This window comes from Myxocyprinus asiaticus, chromosome 44, assembly GCF_019703515.2.
Source record: "Myxocyprinus asiaticus isolate MX2 ecotype Aquarium Trade chromosome 44, UBuf_Myxa_2, whole genome shotgun sequence".
NCBI lineage: Eukaryota > Metazoa > Chordata > Actinopteri > Cypriniformes > Catostomidae > Myxocyprinus > Myxocyprinus asiaticus.
The window spans coordinates 263,538-285,269 of NC_059387.1; the positions used below are offsets into that span (position 1 = coordinate 263,538).

The 21,732-nt window shown below is 40.0% G+C and overlaps 1 protein-coding gene across 2 annotated transcripts in view; it reads right to left on the reverse strand.

Annotated features, from left to right (window-relative positions):
- The window catches only part of gnal (guanine nucleotide binding protein (G protein), alpha activating activity polypeptide, olfactory type), a 173,306-nt gene that overhangs the window by 37,573 nt on the left and 114,001 nt on the right, over window positions 1-21,732 (reverse strand). For both annotated transcript variants that reach the window (XM_051686583.1, XM_051686584.1), the window contains 3 exons: window positions 10,924-10,978; window positions 5,559-5,632; window positions 4,871-4,929 (listed from right to left, as the gene is read on the reverse strand). In XM_051686583.1, the coding sequence (XP_051542543.1) occupies window positions 4,871-4,929; window positions 5,559-5,632; window positions 10,924-10,978 (188 nt within the window). The remainder of the gene's footprint in view (window positions 1-4,870; window positions 4,930-5,558; window positions 5,633-10,923; window positions 10,979-21,732) is intronic.

Consider the following 21,732-nt stretch of genomic DNA (forward strand, 5'->3'; position numbering starts at 1 on the left):
TCAGTACAAAACCAGGGAGGGGCTCTCTCAGGTGGAAGGGACCAATGAGCCAAATGCATAATAATAAAACAAAATCTTGGGTAGGTCTAGCCCACCTTTGTCAATCGGCCTATGTAACTTATTGAAATGCAATCTGGGATGCTTACCATTCCAAATGAAGGACTTACTATAGCTATGCTATCAAACTGCTTGAAATAAGAGAGGGGGACATCTACAGGGAAAGACTGTAGCAGGTAGTTGAATTTTGGAATACAATTCACTTTAATAACATTAACCTTCCCAATCATAGATAAATGTTAGGAAACCCACCTGCCCACATTGCTCGAAAACCTTTTTATTAAGGGGTCAAAATTAACTCTAACTAAATCACACAAACTTGCAGGGAATAAAATGCCCAAACACTTAATGCCCTGTTTGGGCCACTGGAAGACGCCCGGCTGAAAAGCTGTTACTGGGCAGTATGCTGTCAGAGCCAAAGCTTCGGATTTAGACCAATTGACTCTGTATCCTGAGAACTTAGAAAAGGAATTAATAATTCTGTGGAGGCAAGGCACAGATCTAATTTTTTGCAGGACATTGGAAGGATTAGGTCATCTGCTGCACTGGCCATTCGTTTGACTGTCCAAGGAAACTGAACAGCTTTTTTTCTTTTTCTTTTTTCTTTGTGTGCTGGTTCCACTAGCGACTGGAGTTTGTATTGTGTAGAAACACACCTTCAGTACTGTTTTGTGAATGAATCTACATGTTCTTTGCTTTTATTCTGCCTATTGGCTGGAGTTTGCTTTATAGATTATTTTCTTTTATGTACTTCTGTCTCACAAAATTTGTACAAAAGCACCGGACTTGAGCAATCCGATGGCAAAGCTGTCGTGGGGGCTCTCGTAGGCATACATGGACTGTTTCTGTTTAGAGGGTTAATGCGCATGTTTTTCTTTATTCTGCTTGTTTGGTTGGGAAGTTCAGGGTTTGACTGTTGCACTAAAGTTGGAATGTGGTCTTTATAATTTCATTTTTAACACAATCTATTTTTTCTAATATGTCAAAATGTCAAATGTTAATATGAGTGGATTGTCTCTCTCCACGTGGAATGTGAATGGGTTGGGGCACCCCATAAAAAGAAGGAAGGTTATTTTTTTTCTTAAATGTAAGAAATATGATCTAGTGTTTCTTCAAGAAATGCATCTTTCCCTGCAGGAAGCTGAAAAATTTGGTAAGATATGGGGTAAGATATTTTTTCTTTAGTGCTAGCTCAAGTAAGAGCAGGGGAGTCATTACATTGATAAGTAAACATCTACAATTCAAATGTCTCAAACAGAGTAAAGATAAATTAGGAAGAGTCATTATTGTTTTAGAAGAAATTCAGGGGCAAAGGTTGATTTTGGCTAATATTTACGTACCTAACGCTGATGATCAGGGTTTTTTTATAGATCTTGAAGGGATGTTGCAAACCGTTGGCACCCCTCATGATATAATATTGGGAGGAGACTTTAATCTATTGATAGATTCAGTCCTTGATCATAGTGAAACAAAAGTGTGCAAGCCCCCTACAGCAACATCGAAGCTTCACAGGATGTGTAAACATCTTGGTCTAACAGATATTTGGAGACTTTTAAACCCATCTGGGAGGGACTATAAAGTTTTTTCATCAGTCCATAAGATTTTTTCTAGAATAGATTTTTTTTTTATATCTAAGTCCCTCATTTCATCTGTTGTGGATTGCTCAATTGGAAACATCTTAGTCTCAGATCACGTCCTGGTGAGTTTAGAGGTGTTGCCACATACGGAGAAAAATAAATCATATAGTTGGCACTTTAATGTATCCCTTTTGCAAAATCTTGATTTCCAACAAATGTTAAAGGCTGAAATCAATGTTTATATGGAGACCAACTGGTCCTCAGTATCCTCTGTGGGCGTGGCTTGGGAGGCACTTAAGGTGGTTCTTAGGGATCAGATCATACAGTATGGATCATTCATAAAAAAATTCAAAGCATGAGGACTCGTGGAGTTGGAAGGGAATATTAAAAGTGCCGAGGCAGAGCTGAAGCGCCGAATGTCGTCTGATGGCCTCAGAGAATTGACCCGATTGAAATATAGATATAATACTATTTTGTCACAGAAGGTGGAGTTTTGGCTATTCAGGGCAAGACAGTCATACTTTGAGTCGGGGGACAAAGTAGGGAAGCATTTGGCTAGATATAGAAAGCAGAGAGAGTCTTTTTCTACCATTCCCTCACTGAAATCTTCTGATGATTAAATATTTACCTCAGCCATTGATATTAATAATGCTTTTAAAGAATTCTTTCTTTATCTTTATTGTTCCACATCTTCATCTACCGATGAACTTTGTGGAACCATTAGAACTCCCTAAGCTGACGACTGAGCAAAACAATTCTCTTGATTCTGAGATAACCATGGAGGAGCTTGACAAGGTAATTAAGGCCTTGCCTACAGGCAAGGCTCCGGGGCCAGATGGTTTTGCCACTGAATTTTTTAGATCTTATGCTACAGAACTGGCTCCACTTTTATTAGAAGTTTATATGGAATAATTAAACAATGGAAAGATTCCTCCAACCATGACACAAGCCCAGATCAGTCTAATTCTTAAAAAGGACAAAGATCCAAGTGAGTGTAAGAGTTACCATCCAATTTCACTGATCCACTAGACGTAAAAATATTGTCAAAAATTCTGGCTAACTGATTAAGTAAAGTTATGACATCTCTTATACATACAGATCAGGTGGGGTTTATTCAGGGCCGCAGCTCTTCTGATAACATTAGGCATTTCATCAATATCATGTGGTCAGTGGCGAATGATCAGTCTAGCGGCCATCTTACTTGACACCGAAAAGGCGTTTGATATGGTAGAATGGGATTATCTTTTTAAGATTTTGGAAATATATGGGTGCAGGAATACTTTTATTGGGTGGATTAAGTTACTTTATAGACACCCAGTAGCGGCGGTACAAACTAATGGATTAATTTCAGATTATTTTACTCTGGATAGGGGCACCCGGCATGGTTGCCTTCTTTCCCCATTATTGTTCTGTCTTGCCCTGGAACCATTAGAAGCCGCGATAAGAAAGGAGGATGATATTCCAGGGGTGATGGCGGGAGGTGTGGCGCATAAGCTTCTGCTTTACGCATATGATATTTTATTACTCGTCTCTGACCCTACTAGATCTATGCCTTGCCTCCACAGAATTATTAATTCCTTTTCTAAGTTCTCGGGATACAGAGTTAATTGGTCTAAATCTGAAGCTTTGGCACTGACAGCGTACTGACCAATAATGGCTTTTTAGCCGGGCACCTTCCAGTGGCCCAAACAGGGCATTAAGTATTTGGGTATTTTATTCCCAGCAAATTTGTGTGATTTAGTTAGAGTACATTTATCAATGATTGGGAAGGTTAATGTTATTAAAATGAATTGTATTCCAAAATTCAACTACCTGCTACAGTCACTCCCTATAGATATTCCCCTCTCTTATTTCAAGCAATTTGTTACCATAGCAAAGTCCTTCATTTGGAATGTGAAATGTCCCAGATTATATTTCAGTAAGATGCATAGGCTGATTGATAAAGGAGGGCTAGGCCTACCCAAGATTTTGTTTTATTATTATGCGTTCGGTCTCAGACATTTGGCTCATTGGTTGTGTCCACCTGAGAGAGCCCCTCCCTGGTTTAATATTGAACAGGAAGTTCTTTCCCCTATTTCGCCATTGCAAAGCCTTTCTATCAAACTAATTGGAGAAGTTAAGTTACATCCCATTTTCTCGCATTTGCACTCGGTATGGACAAAAGTGTCCAGAGTGTTTCATTCGGACATTTATTTAAATGTTGCCTCGAGTTTATAGCTTAACCCCAAATCATGTGTATATACTCTTATGTGACTACAGGGATGTTTGTTGGGGGTCAGGGTGTGGGACTGGGAGGGGTGGTTGTGGGGTTTAAATGTTGATTCCATATATATATATATATATATATATATATATATATATAATGTTTTGTTTATGTTTTGTAGGAATCAATAAAAAATGTTAATTACAAAAAAAAAAAAAAAAAAGGATGAGTGTATCGAATCTCTTATGACATAAAAGTATTAAAACTAGCAAAGTGTGCAGAGCTCGCTGTTCACACGTCCGACACTCACATGGCACCACGCGACTCAATCTCAAGCACTTTTCAACAAAACAAGGTTTTGCCAGGTATTCCAGTATTTAAATTTCTAAAAACTAAATTCAGGCACTTTAAGCACTTCAAGGACCTAGTGTGAACTCTGTAAACAGTGCAGAAAAAAGCACAGTAGGGGTAAAATCAAGCGACAGAGAGATTATAATGTTTAACGGGTCATTTCATTTATGATAACATGGACAAAAAACAACGTTTAAAATGTCAAAATATCGAGTTTTGCCACAATATGGTTTGTAATTTTTTTGGTTCGCGATATATCGAAATTCGATATATTGTCCAATCCCTAATATATATTTATATATATATACTGTACACAGTATATCGCATATAGAAAATGAAGCCTGTCTTCATTTTTTACATTGTGACAATATTTTAAATGACAATTATGCACATTCACCCCCCATCTCCCAGTTTTCATTACTGAAAATCTTCTTTGAATACAATTGGAATAGTAGAAGTAAAACGATGTGTTACGGTAATGACAATAAAAATGTGCTGAAGTGTCCTGAAAATAATGTCACAATGCCAAAAAATAAATAAAAAAATCACAATGCAATAAGGCTTCATTTTCTTTGTGAAAAATATATTTTTATATTTTGTTTGCATTGATTTGGTTTTAAATGTGACCAGGAAATTTTTGGACAAGTTTTGTGAGAATCACCCAATAAGAATCTACACTCACCATTAAAGCACTGAATCCATTTCCTCCTCTCATCTCTCTGACCACCCACATCAAACATACTGACACAAACACAGAGAGAGAGAGACAATTGAAAAATAAGTTTGTGGTTAAGAAATTTCATACATTTAAAAAAATGTTCAAAACTTCAATAAAATGTAAGTTATATACAGTGAATTCCAAATGTCTAGTACCACTAGTGGAAATGGTACCATTTTGCTTTCTTCTCTAATTTAATAAAACATTTTTCATTATAAATTAAATGATCAGATAAACAATCCAAGTGTAAAATTAATTTTAAAAAAGAAACACGAATTTGAGAATTTCTCAGTATTCGGTATGTGCCTTTTTTGCTAACGACAGGATGAACAAAACGTTATGATTCTGTTATCCAGCATGATATGAGAATGTTGCAAAAGGCATCTTGTGTGCATCATGGAAACAAGGAAATCAGACCATCTGTACAGTAGTTAATATGGTCAATGTCATAAATTAGCTTACTTTTGATTAGTAACCTAGCAATAGTGCAATAGTGTAACCAAAAATATTTCTTCCTTATTAATTTGTTTTTTCTATTCTAAAACTGTCTGCTTATTTCCATACATTCAATGTGGTATCAGACCTTTGGACCCCACTGTTATCATTAAACTGATGCTTCATATCTATGTAAAATGTCATCATGTTGACTTACTGAAAGTTGACTTTGTCTACTTGAAATCGAGTTTCGAAAATCCCTGAAGTCAACACACGACACCTCAGCAAATCCTGAAAGAAATGGGCAAACCCTTAAAAAAATCATCATCATAATGAAAATAAATACAGCTAATAATATTTTTCTGATTAACACTTTTTATTGATTCACACAATTGACAAAGAAAAGCAAAACATATATTCACAGAATCAACATTTGACCCCCATTATTCCCTTTCCCCCTCCCAATCCCCAACCCCTACCTGACCCTCAACAAATATCCCTGTGGTCACACTTGAGTATACACCAAAAAAAAAAAAAAAAAAAAAAAAATATATATATATATATATATATAAAAATCACACACATTTAAACTACACCTCTCTTCTCCACTGCCCCTCCCTGAGAGCCCTCCAAGATGGCCAAATTGCTGCCCCATTTTTTATGAATCTTTCAATTAATCTAAATTGCCTAGCCTTCTACGTGACATTTCCTCGAATGCCGCCACCCTCCCCATCTCTGTGCACCACTCTTGAAATGAGGGAGCTCCAGCTGACTTCCACCCCCTAAGATCAATCTGTCTGCCGATCATAACACTGGCTTGGACACAATTTTTTATGTATTTATCTCCTATATTAATGACTGCTGATGAGTCTGGGGCAAAATGAAATTTGAGTGTCCAATACATCACACATAAAACTTTGAACCCTCAACCAAAATTCTTGGATCTTAACACACCAACAAAAAACATGGGTTTTGTCCCCATCTTCTGATTGGCATCGCCAGTAGGTGGGTGTGTCTTTCAGAACAAGACTATACAATCTAGAGGGGGTCCAACAGAAACAATGTAAAATCTTAAATTGCATAAGTCACACCCTTGCATCTCTAGATGTAGACTTGATGTTTGTTTTTTAATCCTAGCCCATGCTCCCTCCTCCAATACCATGTTTAGATCTTTCTCCCATAATCTCTTGAGGGAAGCCGAAGCTCCATCCCCCAGACTCTGAATTAGCAGGGAGTAATACACTGATGCCTCACTTCCTGTTCAATACAGAACCAGGGAGGGGCCCTCTTAGGTGGAAGCGACCAATGACCCAAATGTCTGAGACCGAATGCATAATAATAAAACAAAATCTTGGGTAGGTCTAGCCCACCTTTGTCAGTCGGCCTATGCAATTTACTGAAATGTAATCTGGGACATTTACCATTCCAAATGAAGGACTTCGCTATGCTATCAAATTGCTTGAAAAAAAAGAGAGGGGGACATCTATAGTGAGAAACTGTAACAGGTAGTTGAATTTTGGAATACAATTAATCTTAATAACATTAACCTTCCCAATCATACAGATAAATGTAATGAAGCCCAACTGCCCACATTGCTCGCAAACCTTTTTTATTAAGGGGTCAAAATTAACTAGCTAAATAAGATAAATTTGCTGGGAATAAAATGCCCAAATATTTAATGCCCTTTTTGGGCCACTGGAAGGCGCCCGGCTGAAAAGATGTTACTGGGCAGTATGCTGTCAGAGCCAAAGCTTCGGATTTAGACCAACTGACTCTGTATCCTGAGAACTTAGAAAAGGAATTAATAATTCTGTGGAGGCAAGGCATAGATCTAGAGGGGTCGGAGCCGAATAATAAAATATCATCTGCATAAAGCAAAAGCTTATGCACCATACCTCCTGCCACCACCCCTGGAAAATCATCCTCCTTTCTTATCACGGCTGCTAATGGTTCCAGGGCAAGACAGAACAATAATGGGGAAAGAACGCAACCCTGCCGGGTGCCCCTATCCAGAGTAAAATAATCTGAAATTAATCCATTTGTTTGTACCGCTGCTACCGGGTGTCTATAAAGTAACTTAATCTATCCAATAAAAGTATTCCCCGTACATTTCCAAAATCTTTAAAAGATAATCCCATTCTTCCATATCAAACGCCTTTTCGGCGTCAAGTGAGATGGCAGCGACCGGAGCCTGATCATTTGCCACTGACCACATGATATTGATGAAACGCCTAATATTATCAGAAGAGCTGCGGCCCCGAATAAACCCCACCTGATCTATATTTATAAGAGATGTCATAACTTTACTTAATCAGTTAGCCAGAATTTTTGACAGTATTTTTACATCTAAATGGATCAGTGAAATTGGACGGTAACTCTTACACTCGCTTGGATCTTTGTCCTTTTTAAGTATCAGACTGATCCAGGCTTGTGTCATGGTTGGCAGAAGCTTTCCATTCTTTAATGATTCCGTATAAACTTCTAGCAAAAGTGGAGCCAGTTCTGTAGCATAAGATCTAAAAAATTCAGTGGCAAAGCAAATTACCTCGCCAAGCTCTTCCAAGATTATCTCAGAATCAAGAGAATTTTTTTCTCAGTCGTCGGTTTAGGGAGTTCTAATGGTTCCACAATGTTTCTAATATCTTCATCAGTAGACAAAGATGTGGAAATATAAAGATCAAGATAGTATTCTTTAAAAGCATTATTAATATCAATGGCCAAGGTAAAAATTTCAGCACCAGCAGATTTCACTGAGGGAATGGCAGAAAAAGACTATCTCTGCTTTATATATCTAGCCAAAAGCTTCCCTGCTTTGTCCCCCAACTCAAAGTATGACTGTCTTGCCCCGAATAGCCAAAACTTCATCTTCCGCAACAAAATAGTATTATATCTGTATTTCAAACGGGTCAATTCTCTGAGGCCATTAGACAACATTTGGTGCTTCAGCTCTGCCTTGGCACTTTTAATATTCCCTTCCAACTCCATGAGTTCTCGTGCTTTGGATTTTTTGGTGAATGATGCATACTGTATGATCCGGCCCCTAAGAACCGCCTTAAGTGCCTCCCAAGCCACGCCACAGAGGATACTGAGGACCAGTTGGTCTCCATATAAACACTGATTTCAGCCTTTAACATTTGTTGAAATTCAGGATTTTGCAAAAGGGTTACATTAAAGTGCCAACTATATGATTTATTTTCCTCCATATGTGGCAACACCTCTAAACTCACCAGGGCGTGATCTGAGACTAAGATGTTTCCAATTGAGCAACCCACAACAGATGAAATGAGGGACTTAGATATAAAAAAAAAGTATATTCTAGAATACATTTTATGGACTGATGAAAAAAATGTAAAGTCCCTACCAGATGGGTTCAAAAGTCTCCAAATATCTGTAAGACTAAGTATTTTGCACATCCTGTGAAGCGTCAGTGCTGCCCTAAGGGGCTTACACACTTTTGCTTCACTATGATCAAGGACTGAGTCCATTAAAAGATTAAAGTCTCCTCCCAATATTATATCATGAGGGGTGCCAGCGGCTTGCAACATCCCTTCAAGATCTATAACAAAGACCTGATCATCAGCGTTAGGTGCGTAAATATTAGCCAAAATCAACCTTTGCCCCTGAATTTCTGCAAAAACAATAATGACTCTCCTTAATTTATCTTTAATCTGTTTGAGATATTTGAATTGCTCTTACTTGAGCCAGCACTAAAGAAAACATGTCCACCCCATATCTTCCCAAATTTTTCAGCTTCCTGCAGGGAAAGATGCGTTTCTTGAAGAAACACTATATCATATTTCTTATGTTTAAGAAAAGAAATACCCTTCCTTCTTTTCATGGGATGCCCCAACCCATTCACATTCCATGTGGAGAGAGACAATCAATCATGCTAACATCTGACATTTTGACATTTATTAGAAAAAAATAGATTGTGTGTCAAAAATAAAATTAGAAAGACCACATTCCAACATTAGGGCAACAATCAAACCCCGAACTTCCCCCAGAAACAAACAAACAAATTTTGTTAGACAGAATTACACAACAGAAAATAATCTATAAAACAAACTCCATCCAATAGGAGGCATAAGCACAAAGAACGTGGAGATTCATCCACAAATTGTCCTGAAGGAGTGTTATTCTATTTAACAAACTCCAGCCGCTAGGTGGAACCAACACAAAAAGAAACAAAATAGGCGCTCAGTTTTCTCGGACAGTCAAGAGAATGTTCAGTGAGTCAGGCCCACTTGGCTGTTACACAAGAGCAACAAATGCCCTAATCACTCCAATGTTTGCAAGAAATATTCCAGAAAACAAACTCCATCCAATGGGAGGTATAAGCACAAAGAGCGTGCAGATTCATCCACAAACTGTCCCGAAGGAGTGTTATTCCACAAAACAAACTCCAGCCGCTAGGCGGAACCAACACAAAAAGAAACAAAATAGGCAAATTGACAGTCAAGAGAATGTTCAGTGAGTCAGGCTCACTCAGCTGCATCGAGAGCATCACACAATGACTTGCTCATTCCACTGACATTATAAAGGACATCGCTTGTGGTGGGCATGCAAATATTTTGCTCGCCATTCTTAGAATCTATTCTCAGTTTGGCCGGGAACATCAGTGCAAAAGCGACCTTCCATTAATGTAAGAGTTTCTTGCATTCCTTGAATCGATCAAGTTTCTCTCGTCAAATTCGCAAAGTCATTTTCATGGGAACATGAAAATATTGTGGTTCCTCCAAGAAAGCCTTCCTTTACTCCTTGCCTCACGTAACAGGAGATCTTTTTCGGATGATCTCAGAAATTTGGCCAGAATTGATTGGGGCCTGTCTCCCTCAGCGGTTCTCCGAGCTGGAACTCTGTGAACTCTGATTTCCAGCTTATGGCCTGTTATGTCGAGCAGACTCGGGAAGAGCTCATCTAGGAATTTCCCCATATCTCTGCCCTCTTCGTTCTCAGGAATTCCAACATTTCAGATGTTGTTTCGCCAATTACGATTCTCAAGGTCTTCCAACTTTTCCCAAACGAACTCCAAGCCGCCTTGGATGCTAGCAGGTTAGCAGCTAATTCCCTCTCCGATGACTCCAGATAATCGATGCGTTTCTCAACATCCAACACTCTTGTAACCACCTCAGAGGGAGGTGCCTCCATGGCAGTGATCGATTGACATATCACAGCAAGATTCACCAAGTCAGCAATGACCTTCATCAGCATTGCCGACATGCCCAGCATTTCTCGCCACATTTCCCGCATCTCTCCGACCAAATTGACTCCCTGGCTCACAGCCCGCTCGGGGGTGTCAGCTTGAACACGTAAGTGTTTTTAATGTCTCCAGAGCCCAAGGATTTTTAATTCTTTGACATATTGTCTTCCTAGAACAGTTATGGAACAGAATGTATAGAATCTTACCGGTTTATATTATTAAAAGTGTTAAAATTAGTAAAGTGCGCAGAGCTCGCCGTTCACAGGTCCAATCCTCGCATGGGGTCACGTGACTCTACAGCTAATAATATTAAACAAACAACACACAGCCACTACAAACACCTACACACTGGATATTGATAGCAGTGCAACAGTGCCCTCACCTGGTCTGTTGGTGTGTAGTCATTCTGTAGTACAGACTCGATTCTGTCCAGGAAACTGATAAAATAAGCAAAAAACATAAAAATATTACACCCTAGATAATAATTTACAATAATTAATATCTAATATGGCTCAGAACTTCAGAAACTTGGGGGGTAAACATTTACCATGTTTCACATTCACAAGATTTCTGTGATAGTAAATACTTCATTATTCCAGGTGTGAGTTTATTTTGTGCTGTTATAACACACACACACACACACACACACACACACATATATATATATATACATACATACATATACAGATTACAATTACCTAATTTTTATCCTGATTACCTAATTCTGTTGCAAGTAATCCGTTACTCCCCATGGTATACAATGACAACGAATGACAATGAAATGGAATGTTCTAGCATCGTAAGTGTTAACCCTCATTTAGTGCTTGAAATATTCCTGGACTGCACATGATGCCAGAATGGACAAAGGATTTCTTTAAAGGATTTGCAACTTTGCAATGCTGCATACATCATGAAGTCCAGATGTAACCTGGTTCACGATTTGAAACGAGATACTTTCACAACAGACAAAATCATCCATCTTCAAATGGGGAGACTGACAACAGACATTCAAATACAGGACATCACAGTAAACAAAAGTGCTCGGGGAGTAATGGATTAGGTAACTGTAATCTGTTACAGTTACATAAAAACCCAACATAATCAGATTACAGTTAAATTTAAAAAAAAATTGGGATTAATGTCAGGATTACAAGTTCTAATTTCTGACCAAAGAAATAGTGAATTTTCCTGACATAAAGTGATAAAGACAGCTGTTTGTTTAGACTGAGAGATGGTTTAGATGCGCATTCTCTATGGGTTCTCTCTCATGACTCACTTCAGTCATCGCGATGGCCAAGGAAGAATATGCATTATTACTTGGAAATTTCAACATTATTAGCTCTTTAAAAGAGAAAAGCGAAACAACATTAAAGTTCAGTGGAATTTATGCCTTCCAGCCTCCAGCTATTAGACTCAAGATGGCGCCGAGTATGGCTGCTGCGTTGCGAGCTCCGACACAACATGGTAGTGTTTTGTTTGTTTTGTTTACAATTCTTATGTTTTTTGTCTTGAATGTTGTCTGCCTTATTGGACATTGCTTCAGCAATTATACACCGTAAACCAGACTTCAAATTCCTCAATGCCGACCCGCTGTTTACAAACACGCAAGCGGAGCCCTTTGTCTGGGCTGCACGGCCACGGAAACGCAGGAGGAAAAGGGGAAACAGAGCCGGCGTTCTCATCAGAGTAAGACGCCGTGCAAATCGACCCCCGCTACCCAGTATTCTACTGGCAAATGTTCAGTCTCTGGATAGCAAGCTCTGCGAGCTGAAAGCGCAGATCTCCTTCCAATGAGAGACGAGGGACTGCTGCATTATCTGCCTTACGGAAACTTGGATGTCTGCGGAGATTCCAGACTCAGCCATTGAACCCGCGGGGTTCTCCGTGCACCGAGCGGACAGAGCGAAAGACCTCTCAGGTAAAAGCAGAGGTGGTGGTGTATGTTTTATGATCAACAAATCCTGGTGTGATCAGAGGAACGTACATTCTATCAAGTCTTTCTGCTCTCCTGATCTGAAATTCCTCATGCTTCTGTGTTGACCATCCTGGCTACCGAGGGAATTCACAGCGGTCATTATCACTGCTGTGTACATCCCGCCACAAGCCGACACAGACCAGGCACTCAAGGAACTGTACAGGATTATAAGCAAGCAGGAAACCACGCACCCTGAGGCCACGTTCATTGTGACCGGGGACTTCAATAAAGCCAGTTTCAGTCAGTCGCACCAAAATACCACCAGCACATTAGTTTCAACACACGAGGGGACCGGGTTTTGGACCATTGCTACTCTCCCTTCCTGGATGGCTACAAATCCCTCCCCCACACACCATTTGGCAAATCGGACCACTCTTCCATTCTGCTTCTGCCCACTTACAGGCAGAAACTGAAACAAGAAGCACCCACTCTCAGAACGATCCAGTGCTGGTCGGACCAATCAGACTCTACGCTACAAGACTGTTTTGATCACTGGGAGATGTTCCAGTCTGCCTCTGATGACGACATCGAGCTTTACGCTGATAGCGTAATGTGTTTCATCAGAAAGTGCGTGGAGGACGTCGTTCCGACCAGAACAACACGAATCTATCCAAACCAGAAGCCATGGATTAACAGCGATGTTCGCGTAGCACTTAATGTGTGGATCTCCGCTTTTAATTCCGGCAAGGCGGAGGAGAATAAACAAGCCAGTTATGCCCTCCGAAAAACAGAACAGCAAAACGTCAGTACAGGGACAAGATTGAAGGACAGTTTAACACCACCAACTCTAGAAGCATGTGGCAGGGAATTAACATCATCACAGACTTTAAAGGGAATAAAACTCCACCATGAACACCGCTGCCTCTCTCCTGGATGAGCTAAATATTTTTATGCTAGTTTTGAGGGAAATAACACCACCCACGCGGAGAGAGCTCTCGCGGCCGAAGCTACAGAGGTTAGTTCACTCTCCATCTCTGTAGCGGATATAACCCGATCCTTCCGACGGGTGAATATCCGCAAAGCCGCGGGTCCAGACGGCATTCCGGGCCACGTCATCAGAGCGTGCGCAAACCAGCTGGCTGGTGTTTTTACGGATATTTTCAACCTTTCCCTCTCTTTGTCTGTACTTTAAAACGTCCACCATTGTACCTGTTCCAAAGCAATCAAAAATCACTTGCTTAAATGACTGGCGTCCTGTTGCTCTGAACCCCATCATCAGCAAATGCTTTGAGAGACTAATCAGAGATTACATCTACTCTGTGCTGCCTCTCTCTCTAGACCCATTGCAGTTTGCTTACCGCAACAACCGCTCCACTGATGATGCCATTGCATCTACAATACACACTGCTCTCTCCCACCTGGAAAAAAAGAACACTTATGTGAAAATGTTGTTTGTTGACTACAGCTCAGCATTCAACACCATAGTGCCCTCCAAGCTAGATAAGAAACTCCAGGCTCTGGGCTTAAACAGCTCGCTGTGCAGCTGGATCCTGGACTTCCTGTCAAGCAGACGCCAGGTGGTTAGAATAGGCAGCAACATCTCCTCATCACTGACCCTCAACCTGGAGCCCCACAGGGCTGTGTTCTCAGTCCACACTTGTATTCCTTGTACACACATGACTGTGTGGCAATACATAGCTCCAATGCCATCATTAAGTTTGCTGATGACACGACGGTGGTAGGTCTGATCACTGACAATGATGAAACATCCTACAGAGAGGAGGTGCACACTCTGACACACTGGTGTCAGGAGCACAACCTCTCCCTCAATGTCAGTAAGACAAAGGAGCTTGTGGTGGACTTCAGGAGAAGAGATAGAGAACACAGTCCCATCACCATCAATGGAGCACCAGTGGAGAGAGTCAGCAGCTTCAAGTTCCTGGGTGTCCACATCACTGAGGAACTCACATGGTCCATCCACACTGAAGTCGTTGTGAAGTAGGCTCATCAGCGCCTCTTCTTCCTGAGATGGCTGAGGAAGTTTGGAATGAACCGCCACATCCTCACACGGTTCTACACCTGCACTGTAGAGAGCATCTTGACTGGCTGCATCTCCACCTGGTACGGCAATAGCACAGCCCACAACCGCAAAGCACTTCAAAGGGTGGTGCGAACTGCCAGACACATCATCGGAGGTGAGCTTCCCTCCCTCCAGGACATATATACCAGGCAGTATGTGAAAAAAGCTCGGAGGATCATCAGAGACTCCAGCCACCCGAGCCATGGGCTGTTCTCACTGCTACCATCAGGCAGGTGGTATCGCAGCATCAGGACCCGCACCAGCCGACTTCATGATAGCTTCTTCCCCCAAGCAATCAGACTTTTGAACTCTTGATCTCCCACGATCAAAATACATCAGCACTGCACTTTATTACTCTTACTCTTATATCTCACACCGGACTGTCATAAATTATATCATTATTATATTATATTCTCTCAACAACTTACTATCAACCGACAGCCTGAATGTCAATACAGTACAATACAACCTACTGTACATTCTATATATACTATATATACTTTTTTTATTGAATAATGTGTATCTATATTGTGTGTATTGTATACTGTACAGTGTATGTTATTATTTGTATATTGTGTTGTGTGTAATTATGTGTATATTAGACTTTAAATTGTGTTGTGTTAATCTGATGTTATTATAAATTGGTATATGTCTCATCACTGTCACGACTGCTATGTTGATCGGAACTGCACCCAAGAATTTCACACACCATTGCACTTGTGTATATGGCTGTATGACAATAAAAGTGATTTGATTTGATTTTGAAGATGCTCTCATTATCAAAGGACCAGAGAATTTGAAGGTAATAAGAGCCACACAAAAATAACATTAGCTAGCTTAGCTAAAATGTGTTAATATTAAAATGTGTTAAAATGAGTTAGCCTTAGTGCTCAAAGAAATCTGTGGCTCTCATCAGGAATAGCTGCCAATACTGACACGATTTGCGCAACATTGCTGGTACGGCATAGAAATCCCCTGGTTTGCATGGTTGCAAATGCAAACTGTAATATATTAGCCAGGATGTCCTGTATGTTGTTCCGTTCCGTATTGAAGCTGAAAAAATGACCCCTCCCCCAGGTGAACGGCACTTAAACCTTCATCATTTAAGAAAAAACTTTTGAATACAACAATAATACAAAAATCAACTGAAAAAAATACTCCTGGAAAACCTGCTATGACTTTCTCCCCTTTTTCACCACTCACGATTTTGCATCCCTGATCATTACTAAAAAATTCCAAATTGTACACATAAATACCAAATTAATTGAAAATGTGTTTTAAGTTCTTAGGAAGAAAGTTCAATGAAGAAATTATCTGATTTTGATAAATTATTGTTGAGAACAGTTCAAACGTCTGAGTGAGGAAGATGTTCAACACTTATAATAAGTATATATTTTACCCAATAAAAATGTTAATAGGCTTGGTAAAAAGAATTAAGAGTATTTATAATCCAGTTATTTAATAATGTAATTGTAATGCAATTTATAATGCAGTTGTAACAGTAATTAACTCAAAAAAATAAAATAAAAATAAAAATCATACATTTAAAACTACAAATCTCTCTCCACTGCCCCTCCCCGAGAGCCTTCTAAAAAGGCTAAATAGCTGCCCCATTTTTTATTAAATAAAACTATGTTGCCTAGCCTTCTATATGACATTGCTTCAAAGGCCGCTACCCTGCCCATCTCTGTGTGCCACTCTTGAAACGAGGGCGCTCCAGCCGACTTCCATCCCCTAAGTATGACCTGCCTGCCAATCATAACATTGGCTAGAACCCAATTTTTTATGTATTTATCTCCTATGTTAATGACCGCCCCATTGCCAAAAATACAGAGTCTGGGGCAAAATGAAATCTGAGTGCCCAATACGTCGCATATAAAACTCTGAACCCTCAACCAAAATTCTTGGACCTTAACACACCACCAAAAAACATGGGTTGTGTCCCCATCTTCTGACTGGCATTGCCAGCAGGTGGGCGTGACTTTAAGAACAAGCCTATACAATCTAGAGTGGGTCCAATATAATCTATGTAAAATCTTAAATTGCATAAGGCGCACCCTTGCATCTCTAGATGTAGACTTGACAGTTTTTAGAATCCTAGCCCACACTTCCTCCTCCAATAGAATCTATGTAAAATCTTAAATTGCATAAGGCACACCCTTGCATCTCTAGATGTAGACTTGACGGTTTTTAGAATCCTAGCCCACACTTCCTCCTCCAATACCATGTTTAAATCTTTCTCCCATAATCTCTTGAGAGAAGTTGAAGCTCCATCCCTCAGACTCTAAATTAGCAGGGAGTAATACACTGATGCCACATGACCTTTTCCAAAAGTAGTGATCACCACTCCCAAAGTATCTGCCGCTTTAAGGGGGTGTATGCTACTCCCAAAAATAGTACAGAGCAGGTGGCGCAGCTGTAAATACCTAAAGAATTGAGACCTGGGAATCCCAAAATGTTGAACCATATATACAAAGGACCTCAACACTCCACTCTCATATAGGTCACCAAGCGTATTAACCTCCCTCACAATCCACTCTGTCCAGCAAAAGGGGACCTATTAATACATAATTTTGGGTTCAGCCATATGCTTGAAGTAACATTTAAATGAATGTCCGAATGAAACACTTGACACTTTGTCCATACCAAGTGCAAATGCGAGATAACGGGGTGTAACTTAACTTCTCCGAATAGCTTGAAAGAAAGGCTTTGCAATGGCGAAATAGGGGCAAGAACTTCCTGTTCGATACAAGACCAGGGAGGGGCTCTCTCAGTTGGAAGCGACCAATGAGCCAAATGTCTGAGACAGAATGCTTAATAATAAAACCAAATCTTGGGTAGGCCTAGCCCACCTTTGTCAATCGGCCTATGTAATTTACTGGAATGTAATCTGGGATGCTTACCATTCAAAATGAAGGACTTCGCTATGCTATCAAATTGCTTGAAATAAGAGAGGGGGACATCTATAGGGAGAGATTGTAGCAGGTAGTTGAATTTTGGAATACAATTCATTTTAATAACATTAACCTTCCCAATCATAGATAAATGTAATGAAGCCCACCTGCCCACATTGCTCAAAACCTTTTTATAAAGGGTCAACATTAACTCTAACTAAATCACCCAAATTTGCTGGGAATAAAATACCCAAATACTTAATGCCCTGTTTGGGCCACTGGAAGGTGCCCGGCTGAAAAGCCGATATTGGGCAGTACGCTGTCAGAGCCAAAGCTTCGGATTTAGACCAATTCACTCTGTATCCTGAGAACTTAGAAAAGGAAATAATAATTCTGTGGAGGCAAGGCATAGATCTAGTAAGTTCGGAGACAAATAATAAAATATCATCTGCGTAAAGCAAAAGTTATGCGCCACACCTCCGGCCACCACCCCTAGAAAATCATCCTCCTTTTTTTATCGCGGCTGCTAATGGTTCCAGGACAAGAAATAACAAGAGGCAATGCTGCCGGGTGCTCCTATCCAGAGTAAAATAATCTGAAATTGAACCATTAGTTTGAACCGCCGCTACCAGGTGTCTATAAAGTAACTTAATCCACCCAATAAATGTATTCCAAAAATCTTAAAAAGATAATCCCATTCTATCATATCAAACGCCTTTTCGGCGTCAAGTAAGACGGCAGCCACTGCCCACATGAATGAATTAATGAAACGGCTAATGTTTTCAGAAGAGTTACGGCCCCCGAATAAACCCCACCTGATCCATATGTATAAGAGATGTCATAAGTTTACTTAATTGGTTAGCCAACATTTTGACAATATTTTAACGTCCAGCTTGATCAGGGAAATTGGACGGTAACTTTTACACTCACTTGGATCTTTGTCCTTTTTAAGAATCAGACTGACCCGGACTTGTGTCATGGTTGGCGGAAGCTTTCCATTCTTTAATGATTCCATATAAACTTCTAGCAAAAGTGGAGCCAGTTATGTAGCATAACATCTAAAAAATTCAGCGGCAAAGCCTTGCCTGTAGGATGGCCTTAATTACCTCGCCAAGCTCCTCCAAGTTTATCTCAGAATCAAGATAATTCTTTTGCTCATTCGTCAGTTTAGGAAATTCTAATGGTTTCACAAAGTTTCTAATATCCTCATCAGTAGACAAAGATGTGGAACTATAGAGATCAAGATAGAATTCTTTAAAAGCATTATTAATATCAATGGTCAAGGTAAATATTTCACCATCAGCAGATTTCACTGAGGAAATCGTAGAAAAAGACTCTCTCTGTTTTATATATCTAGCCAGCAGTTTCCCTGCCTTGCCCCCGGACTCAAAGTATGACTGTCTTGCCCTGAATAGCCAAAACTCCACCTTCCGTGACAAAATAGTATTATATCTGTATTTCAATCGGGTCAATTCTCTGAGGCCATTAGACAACATTCGGTGCTTCAGCTCTGCCTCTGCACTTTTAATATTCCCTTCCAACTCCACAAGTGCTCGTGCTTTGGATTTTTTGGTGAATGATGCATACTGTATGATCCAGCCCCTAAGAACCGCCTTAAGTGCCTCCAAATCCACGCCACAGAGGATACTGAGGACCAGTTGGTCTCCATATAACATTGATTTCAGCCTTTAACATTTGTTGAAATTCAGGATTTTGCAAAAGGGATACATTAAAGAGCCAACTATATGATTTATTTTTCTCCATATGTGGCAACACCTCTAAACTCACCAGGGCGTGATCTGAGACAAAGATGTTTCCAATTGAGCAATCAACAACAGATGAAATGAGGGACTTAGATATATATATATATATATATATATATATATATATATATATATATATATATATATATATATATATAATATAAATCTATTCTAGAACAAATCTTATGGACTGATGAAAAAAATGTATAGTCCCTACCAGACTTTTTGTATAGTCCCTACCAGATATTTGTAAGGCCAAGATTTTTACACATCCTGAGAAACGTCAGTGTTGCTCTAGGGGGCTTGCAAACCTTTGCTTCACTATGATCAAGGGCTGAGTCCATCAAAAGATTAAAATCTCCTCCCAATATTATATCATGAGCGGTGCCAGTGGCTTGCAACATCCCTTCAAGATCTATAAAAAAGCCCTGGTTAGGTGTGTAGATATTCAAAATCAACCATTGCCCCTGAATTTCTGCTAAAACAAAAATAACTCTTCCTAATTTATCTTTAATCTGTTGAGACATTTGAATTGTAGATGTTTACTTATCAATGTAATGACTCCCCTGCTCTTACTTGAGCCAGCACTAAAGAAAACATGTCCACCCCATATCTTCCCAAATTTTCAAGCTTCCTGCGGGGAAAGATGCGTTTCTTGAAGAAACACTATATCATATTTCTTACGTTTAAGAAAATAAATAACCTCCCTTCTTTTTATGGGGTGCCCCAACCCATTCACATTCCATGTGGAGAGAGATAATCCACTCATAATAACATTTGACATATTAGAAAAAATAGATTGTGTGTCAAAAACAATATTATAAAGACCACATTCCAACATTAGTGTAACAATCAAACCACAAACTTCCCCCCGAACCAAACAAACAGAAAAAAGAAAAACAGCGCCAACATCCATCCCTCTAAACTCACAGTCCATGTACACCTACGAGAGTCCCCGTGACAACTTTGCTGTCAGATTGCTCAAATCCTTTGTTTCTATACAGATTTTGTAAAACAGAATTACAAAGCAAAAAATAGTCTATAAAACAAACTCCAGCCAATAAGCAGAATAAACACAAAAAACATGTAGATTCATCACATAACTGTCCTGAAGGATTGTTCCTCCACAGAATAATCTCCAGCCGCAAGTGGAACCAGCTAAAAAAAAAAAAATTGTCAAACGGATGTTCAGTAAGCTGGCCCATTCGGCTGATAAATGAGTGCAACAAAAGACCCAATCACTCCAATGTCCTGCAAGAGATGTTCCACAAAACAAACTCCACGCCACAGGAGGCATAAGCACCAAAAATGTAGAGCTTTATCCACAAACTGTCCCGAAGAAATTATATTACATAAAACAAACTCCAACCGCTAGGTGGAACCAGCACAAAAAGAAACAAAGAAGGCACTCAGCTTCCTCAGGCAATCAAGTGTATGTTCAGTGAGTTAAGCCCACTAAACAGCATAAATAAAATCACCAAAATGGCTTACTCACTCCAATGTTTTTATGAAAGACAATGCTTGCTGTGGGCATGTAAATTCTCTTCAGCCATCCTTAGTATCTATTCTCAGTTTGGCCGGAAATATCAGAGGAAACGCGATCTTCCATTGATGTAAGAGATTCTTGCATTCCCTGAATTGATCACGTTTCTCTCGTCAAATTTGCAAAATCTGGGAAAAAGAAAATGCTGTGGTTCTTCCAAGAAAGCTTTCCTTTACTCCTTGCCTCCCGTAACACGAGATCTTTATCGGATGATCTCAGAAATTTGGCCAGAATTGATCGGGACTTGTCTCCCTCAGCCGATCTCTGAAACGGGACCCTGTGAGCTCGCTCGATTTCTAGCTTATGGCCTGTTATGTTGAGCAGACTCGGGAAGAGCTCGTCTAGGAATTTCACCATATCTCTGCCTTCCTCATGCTTAGGAATTCCAACAATTCGGACGTTGTTTCGTCGATTACAATTCTCCAAATCCTCCAGTTTTTCCCAAATGCGCTGCAAGTCTGTCTTGGTCGCTAGCGGGTTAGCAGCTAATTCCCTCTCCGATGACTCTAGATAATCGATCAGTTTCTCGACGTCCGACAATCTTGTAACCAACTCAGAGAATTTCGTCTCCTTGGAAGTGATTGATCGATGTATTAAAGCCAGATCCTTGAAGTCTGCGATGACCTTCGCCAGCATTGTAGACATGCTTGCCAGTTGCCGCTGAATTTCTCCCACCGCACCATCCAAATTGAGTCCCTGGTCTGCGGCCCTGTCTGGGGTATCAGCTTGAGCACGTAAGTGTCTTTTAATATCTCCAGAGCCCGGGGATTTTGAATTCTTTGACATATTGTCCTCCTAGAACAGTTATGGAACAGTGTATCGTATCTCACTGGTTTATGTCATAAAAAGTATTAAAACTAGCAAAGTGCGCAGAGCTCGCCATTCACACGTCCGATCCTCGCATGGCATCACGTGACTCCGCAAATGTGTAATTTTAATGCTGATAGTGGAGGTTTTTTGTGTATCCCTTGATTTATTGTTTACCCATGATATTGT